General features: G+C 30.9%; 1 protein-coding gene across 1 annotated transcript; it reads right to left on the bottom strand.

Annotated features, from left to right (window-relative positions):
• Nucleotides 1–3,104: 3,104 nt before the first annotated feature.
• On the bottom strand, nucleotides 3,105–5,381 carry LOC131035906 (disease resistance protein RPV1-like). The gene has a single exon (XM_057967676.2). It carries the CDS (start codon nucleotides 5,379–5,381, stop codon nucleotides 3,105–3,107), a length of 2,277 nt encoding a protein of 758 aa, XP_057823659.2.
• Nucleotides 5,382–8,784: the final 3,403 nt, after the last annotated feature.

The following is an 8,784-nucleotide window of genomic DNA, read 5'->3' on the forward strand; positions in this document are numbered from 1 at the left end:
AATTTGTTGGATCGGATTGGGTTTTTTGAAATTATTCACACATATAGAGAAGGGAACAAAGTGGCAGACTTCCTGGCTAATTTGGGAGTAGTAGGGGAAAATTTGTACTGCTCGTTCCTGCTAGTTGATGTACCTCAAGAAGTAATGAAAGTCATCAAGAAGGACGTCCTGAATCATCCCTGATAGGGCATAGGATAGGGATAATATTATTCTATATGTGAGGTGTCCTCACCTCGCTTCCTTTCTTAAGGAATGTTTATCATTATGGCAATTCAGAATTTCAGTCATGCATTGCAGACAAGGAATCAAAACTTTGCGAGTACCGCCGACAATATGTCCTAGTCATGGGGAAGATTAAGAGTAGTATTAAGATATTTTGACAGTTATTTCCAAATGGACATGACAATTCTGAGTAGGCGGCAGGAGCAGTATAAGTAGGTGCAAAAGATCTAAAAATAGATTTTCCCATATTGTCTGTCCTCGGGATAGGATATGTGTGGTTTGCCAAGGTTGTTTTACCATATTCTAGAAGCAACAGACTCCTATATTAAGATAGAGGTTGTTTAGGGAAAACCATCTCTATTGTTATAAGGTGCATAGGATGACTCCATTTATAGGGATTGCATGCAGGAATTGTGTAGAGACTATTGAGCATCAGTGCATTACACTTTTTAACACAAAGGATGAAATCTATGAGGCTATTCTGGAAATGGTGGATATTTCCTCGAATTTGGAAAGACACTAGTGCGATGGCTTCATCTACGAGGCTGTATTAGCACCGATTGTGGATGTCCTGGAATCCAAGGAGAGTTGCATCGAAATTGTGGGAGACTTTGTGAATGAAGCCTATGGGGATGCGGTGGCGGAAGCTCTGTGTGAGATGCAGAATGGAGTTAAGGAAAGTATTCTCAAAATTTATTTCAATCCTGATAACTATATGTCCTTAGACTCAGAAGAAGAGACAGAAGAGGATGGAGATCAGATAGATGATGAGGAGGACGTCGATGCTCAGAATATGGTGGATAATGAGGAGGAGAGAGAGGATAGGGAGTGGAGGGAGGAGAAGCACCGGAAGAGGAATTTTGTCAAGACAGCCTGGTCGACCTTCATAGATGGGGCTATGAATGGAGATCTAACAACATTTAGACAACTGAAGGAGGCAGATGACTGGTGGCTGACAGAGGCATCTTCAGACACTCTTTTCAACCTGGGCGAACTGATATCGCAAGTGATGCATTTTTTAAGGAATGTGTAAGGGGTATTGTATAATAATGGTTTTGCATGTGTCGGGCCTAAATAGGTATAAGACAATTAATTCACTTGCTCCTAGTTTTTTAAGTAGTAGTTGATCTATTCGGCTAGTATTGTAATTAGTAAGGATATTATATGTACAACTTTTTGGAGCAATATAGGGAGCTATCCCCATAAAGATAGCACTTACATTAAAAAAAAAGTACTAATATTGATAATAATATTAAGTCAACAATATAATACACTAGTAATTAGAATAATAAAAACAATAATCTAATAATTTTTACATTAATAGTATAAAACTAACATTTTTATAATATAAATAAAATATAAGATTATATTATGCTTAGTGTAAGATAATATAAAATAATAATATTTAAAAAAATAATACAATGAATATACAAAAAATAATATAATGAATGTTAATAAAATCTAATATAAATAAAAATTGTTCTCACTTTCCTCTCTTTTGCTACAACAAATATTTAAATTTTCTTTACTACTATTGAGGTATAATTTATGATTTGTTCACAAATCACATTCTCAAATGAATATTAAATTTTAGAAGAGTTATAGTATTCTTAATTGAAAAAAATTAAATAAATTGATTTAATAAAATTAATTGTATGATTATTTTAATTAATCTCTTTTATTTGCTAATTGTTTGAAAAAAATATATTCGATTACTATAAAAATAAGGTTAGGATTATAGTTCAATTAGGGTTAGATTTATAGCTTAGTGTTAGAGTTTAATTAGGAGTAGGGTTCAATTAGGGTTAGGACTATGATTCTAAAGTTAAAAATTGGAGTTAGGGTTAAGGATCAATTAGACTTATATGTAAAAAAAAGCATTTAGTGCTAGGCTTAAATTATTGTTAGGATTCAAAGAGGTATTGGAACATGACTTTTGTAGTTATGTTCAAATAAGATTACAACTTAATTAGGGTTAGCTTGTTACATTTATTACTTCTATTACATTATTAAAGCACCAAGTACTAGCCACTACGTGGCACTTGTTTTAATTAGATGTAGATTTCTTCGGTATGTTTTTTATTTGGGTAAAAATATATTTTTTAAATGTTTTAATTTTCAATTATGAAAGAGGATAATAGAAATCAAAAGAAAACTTATTCTTTCATAACTAATCAATCTTTACTTTAGGGAAGATACTTTGCTTTAATGTTACTTCATTAATATTATGATAATAATATCTTAAATTATATATCACTTTAAACTAAACTTTTCTATTAATATAAAAAATTAAAATATAAATATAAATTTTTATAATCATAAATTTTATTTCAAATTAAATTTAAAACTTTACTATAAAAAATTAAACAAAAAATTAAATAATATAATTTTATTTAAAAAATCAACACAAACATTAAAAAGAGAAATAAAAATCACAAGACAATTCAATCAATAAAAAAATAATACATTTTACAATGAAATTGAACAGCTTCAAAATTAAATTATATAAATATTTTTATTAAAACAATGTAATCAAGTGGAAACTCCTCTTGTAAAGTAAGATGGACACTTTCCAAAATTCACATTATTCCACTTAGACAATAGTCAATCCTCACTTTTGATTGATATTCGTACACAATTTATATGCGTTAACAAATATTGCATTATGGCAAGAGAAATGGTTTTAAATTCTAATATATTTGAGATTCTCATTTTTCATGCGGAAGGGAAACTTTTTAAATATTTCCTCGAGGTAAATTGGTATATAAAGAATAATTTTGATTATATCAGCTCACTCATCTTTATTTAATATTATCCAAATCTATATTTTACTGTTCTTATAAAGATATTTTTAAGTAAGGTCATTTATGTACTCTTCTTTTTTAAACAATGTACACCATTTCCATGTTCAATACTGCATCATCAGGGAGGTTATTTAAATTACTACAATTTTCTATATTGAAATGTTGGAGCTGTGACAGGTTGCCAATGGAATCAGGGAGTTTGTTTAAACCATCACACCATCCCATGTTCAAGTGCTGCAGCTGTGACAGGTTGCCAATGGAATCAGGGAGTTTGTTTACACCATCACACCATCCCATGTTCAAGTGCTGCAGCTGTGACAGGTTGCCAATGGAATCAGGGAGGTTGTTTAAACCATAACACCTTCGCATGTCCAAGTGCTGCAGCTGTGACATTTTGCCAATGGAATCAGGGAGTTTGTTTAAACCTGTACAACTTGGCATGTCCAAGTGCTGCAGCTGTGACATGTTGCCAATGGAATCAGGGAGGTTGTTTAAACCTTCACACCCTCCCATGTCCAAGTGCTGCAGCTGTGACAGGTTGCCAATGGAATCAGGGGGGTTGTTTAAACCTGTACACCCTCCCATGTCCAAGTGTTGCAGCTGTGACAGGTTGCCAATGGAATCAGGGAGGTTGTTTAAACCATTACACCCTCTCATGTCCAAGTGTTGCAGCTGTGACAGGTTGCCAATGGAATCAGGGAGGTTGTTTAAACTTGTACACTCTCTCATGTACAAGTGCTGCAACTGTGTCAGGTTGCCAATGGAATCAGGAAGGTTGTTGAAACCATTACACCCTCTCATGTCCAAGCGCTGCAGCTGTGATAGGTTGTCAATGGAATCAGAGAGGTTGTTTAAACCTGTACACCATCCCATGTCCAAGTGCTGCAGCTGTGACAGGTTGCCAATGGAATCAGAGAGTTTGTTTAAACCATCACACCATTCCATGTTCAAGTACTGCAGCTGTGACAGGTTGCCAATGAAATCAGGGAGGTTATCTAAACCATCACAGCATTCCATGTCCAAGTGCTGCAGCTGTGACAAGTTGCCAATGGAATCGGGGAGTTTGTTTAAACCTATACACCCTACCATGTCCAAGTGCTGCAGCTGTATATCTGGAAGTGAAAATATGGAGGAGATAAGAAAGCTGTCAAGGTGATCACAGAATTGTAATTGCATAATCTTCAGTTGCCAAATGTTAATGGAGGAGTGGCCTGGCTTCTTTATTGCTCTATTCATCTCAAAGTCACAATCTGCCAGTCTTAACCATATCAAACTTGTAGGAAGCATGGCTAGCGTGTCTTGTGTCACGCCTTCAATGCTTAGATCCTCCAAATCAAGATAGCGAAGACCGGGTGGAAACATCTGTTCAAGCCTTTGTGAATTGCCTCCATTAATTCGAATGCGAGAGAAATTACGGTTGTTGGTTATGGTGTTTAAAACGTTTGCCTCTGATAGACGGGTACACTCTTTTTCTTTTTCAGCAATGCCTTGCCCCATATCTCGCAAATGATCATGCATATCAAATCTTCCTTCATCGTCAATCTTTATCGATGACTTCATTAAAAGATTAGATACAACAGAGTATACCTTCCTGTACACGGATTTCCAGAAGACAACGGGCAATGATTTCTCTTCTCCAATAAAGACGCAAGCAATGTCCAAAAAGATTTCCTTTTCCACATCATTAAGAGCATCATAACTGATGTAAAGCCTTTCTTGAATTTCTGGGTAGCGGGTAATGTTGCGAAGAGCTTCCATCCAACAATCTGTGTCATCCTGCTTATCATAGAGGAAGGATCCAATCACTTCCAATGAAAGAGGATGCCCCTTACAAGCTTCCACTATTTCTTTGGACAGATGTTCGTAATCTGGACTTGCAGATGCTTTGAGAAAAGCATGCCAACTAAATAGTTGGAGACCTTCACTCATATCCAATCCCCTCATCTCGTGGATGCATTCAGATGAGACTTTAGCAACATTAAGGATGTGTTTGTCTCTCGTAGTAATAATAACTCTGCTGTGATGTGCCAGCCAGTCCCCAACCAATGCATCCAATTGTTTAACACCATCCACATCGTCCAAAATAAGCATAACACATTTTCCTCCCAAACGTTCTCTCAACAAAGACATGCCCTGATCAACATTGTACGCTGTTCCCTCATATTTAGTTAACTGTTCAAGAATCTGCATCTGCAACTTTGTAAGGCCTGTGTCGTCTGCAGCAGTGGAGCGGACAATAGATACAAATGAAGCAGCTTCAAAATCAGTATAAATTTGATTGTAGACAGCCTTGGCAATTGTGGTCTTGCCAATACCACCAATACCCCATATTCCAACTTTAACAACCCCATCCATTGAATTCAGATTTAATTTCTGGATGAGAGCATCCTTCACGCTGTCCAATCCCACTGGATGCTTGGCAACTTGTATTGGCACCCTATCCAAGCACCACCGTCTTCACTAGCCGAGCTTCATAGCTGCAGTGGCCATAAAAGTAATACTTATTGTTATTCTTGTTCTACTTCCCTCGAGAGAATTGCAACAGTGGTAAAATAATATTTTTACATATAATATGAAGGAGAAAATCTGGAAAATAGAACATATAAATTTAAATTGTATTTAGAATTTGTTTTTTTTGGCTGCTTTCAATATCAAAAATATATGATTTGTAAAATGAAATGATAATAAATATATAATTATACATTGTGTAAAGTTAAATACAAATCAATTTAGATTTATTTGATGAATCATAAGCCTCCCTATAACTATATCTGCATACCCACACTAGGTCTTTTCCACCACTTTGCCTCTTGTTTATGCCTTGTTTGAGGTGTCTTCACATTTTCTTCATTTCTTTCTTGACTTGAAGCATATTCCTTTTTATGTGGATGTCCTCTCTTATAACCGTTTACTTATCCCTTATAAATTGTTGTGGCCTTGCTAGAACAGTAGTACATGTACTCAAATAGGATCAAAGAGGTTAAAGTTGTGAATAGATCCAATATCAAAAGTAAGAGCATGTACAATATGCTTGAGAGATTCTTTTCTAGTGTTTTTTTTCAAGGTTATAAAAAAGATATATATTTAAATACTTTTATATTGAATTCTAGTTGGACATTGTGAAAAACTTGTTCAAACTAAAGCTTGCTTCCATCTTTTTATTGATTCTTATTTGTAAATGCAATTTCTTTTAATATCTAGATATGAAAAATGTTGTCAAAGGGATTTTCACATATCAACTCAGATTTTTCCACCTTATTGATATTGTGTATGCTGAATGTAGCTTATACCTACTGAAACTTCTACAAATTATAATCTACTGTCCTAACCCTTACTAATACTAGTTAACAAACAAATATAATTGTAAGTATAATTGAACCAAAGAAAAGTGAAAAGTGGATGAGATGCTTCAAAAATCTATGACCTTATGTTTTTATGTTACAACATAAATGAATTTTATTAATAAAAAGAGACTGATGAAGTCATGGAAAGATAGAATATATGTAAAGTCTTGCACGTTCCACAGCTCTTAAGCACTCACGCATCTCTTTCATTTGATGACATTAGATTGTAAAAAGCCAGCCAACTTAACTGGCACGCTTTTATTCTTGTTTTTTGTGCCGTCTTCTTAAATTTTCGGGCAATGGCTATGCAGCAGACAAAATGGCCCGCGCATGCCATGCCTTCTCCACCGATGCCCCCATGTCATGACTGCACAGCACTGCACCGCCTTCCGTCCTCCTGCGCAAACGTCCAATCAAACTGTACACGTCCACCCCCATCAATCCATCAGCTCGATAAGTTATATATTTTATTTTTTTATTTTTATTTATTTTAATATAATTGTATTATAATATATAATTATGTGATTTTAACATATATGTAAATTTTAATAATATTATTTTTTAACTTTTTAAAATACATTAGGTAAATAACAGTTTAATTTTTTAATTATATATTTCTTTTTTTAATAATAAATTTAATTTAAAAATAAAAGTAAAAAAGTTGTAATTAAGTAAAAATATGTGTAACTAATATAAAAATTTAATACATATATTAAAAAAATTATTAATATAACTTAAAAATAAAAGTATAATATAATTAAAAAGAAGCTTTAAAAAATATAAAAAATATGTGTAACTTGGTTAAATATTTTTAACTAACTTAGTTACTTAGTTCTTTTTATTTTTAGTTTAGTAAATTTTTGATATTTCTTAACTTAAATATGTGTAACTTAGTTACTTAAATATTTTTAACTAAGTAACTTAGTTACTTTTAGTTTATTTTTTAATTTTTTTTTAACTTAAATATGTGTAACTAATCATTAATTTTAACTTACATATGTTAAAATCGCTTAATTAGTTATATATTATGGATGTTAAAATTTTACATTACTTACACATATTTTAATTTTATTTTAAAGTTATATTAATATTTTTTTAATATATATGTTAAATTTGTATATTTTGTATATTAGTTACATAGACTTAATTACACATATTTTTACTTTTATTTTTATATGAAAAAATATCAAAAATATGTGTAAGTTAATATTTTTATCTTAAATATTTTTAACTAAGTAACTTAGTCACTTTTATTTTTACTTTTAGTAAATGTTTTTGATATTTTTTAACTAAGTAACTTAGTCACTTTTATTAAAAACATTTACTAAAAGTAAAAATAAAAGTGACTAAGTTACTTAGTTAAAAATATTTAAGATAAAAATATTAACTTACACATATTTTTGATATTTTTTCATATAAAAATAAAAGTAAAAATATGTGTAATTAAGTCTATGTAACTAATATACAAAATATACAAATTTAACATATATATTAAAAAAATATTAATATAACTTTAAAATAAAATTAAAATATGTGTAAGTAATGTAAAATTTTAACATCCATAATATATAACTAATTAAGCGATTTTAACATATGTAAGTTAAAATTAATGATTAGTTACACATATTTAAGTTTAAAAAAAATTAAAAAATAAACTAAAAGTAACTAAGTTACTTAGTTAAAAATATTTAAGTAACTAAGTTACTCATATTTAAGTTAAGAAATATCAAAAATTTACTAAACTAAAAATAAAAGGAACTAACTAAGTTAGTTAAAAATATTTAACCAAGTTACACATATTTTTTATATTTTTTAAAGCTTCTTTTTAATTATATTATACTTTTATTTTTAAGTTATATTAATAATTTTTTTAATATATGTATTAAATTTTTATATTAGTTACACATATTTTTACTTAATTACAATTTTTTTACTTTTATTTTTAAATTAAATTTATTATTAAAAAAAGAAATATATAATTAAAAAATTAAACTGTTATTTACCTAATGTATTTTAAAAAGTTAAAAAATAATATTATTAAAATTTACATATATGTTAAAATCACATAATTATATATTATAATACAATTATATTAAAATAAATAAAAATAAAAAAATTAAATATATAACTTATCGAGCTGATAGATTGATGGGGGTGGACGTGTATGGTTTGATTGGACGTTTGCGCAGGAGGACGGAAGGCGGTGCAGTGCCGTGCAGTCATGACATGGGGGGCATCCATGCTGCATGGCATGCATGGACCATTTTGTCCGCTGCATAGCCATTGCCAAATTTTCGCGTGTTTTGTTGTCTTTTAACCTCTTCATGTTTAGACGCTAAGTAAAATTATGCGGCTTTTTCGATATAAAAATAAATAAATTGTGTGGTCTTTGTTTGTTTCAAAAAAATCTCAAT

The sequence above is a fragment of the Cryptomeria japonica genome, chromosome 8, assembly GCF_030272615.1.
Source record: "Cryptomeria japonica chromosome 8, Sugi_1.0, whole genome shotgun sequence".
Lineage (NCBI taxonomy): Eukaryota > Viridiplantae > Streptophyta > Pinopsida > Cupressales > Cupressaceae > Cryptomeria > Cryptomeria japonica.

Excerpts from the sequence above, each read along its gene's own strand:
- LOC131035906 (XM_057967676.2), bottom strand. The coding sequence starts at position 5,381 with ATGGATGGGGTTGTTAAAGTTGGAATATGGGGTATTGGTGGTATTGGC.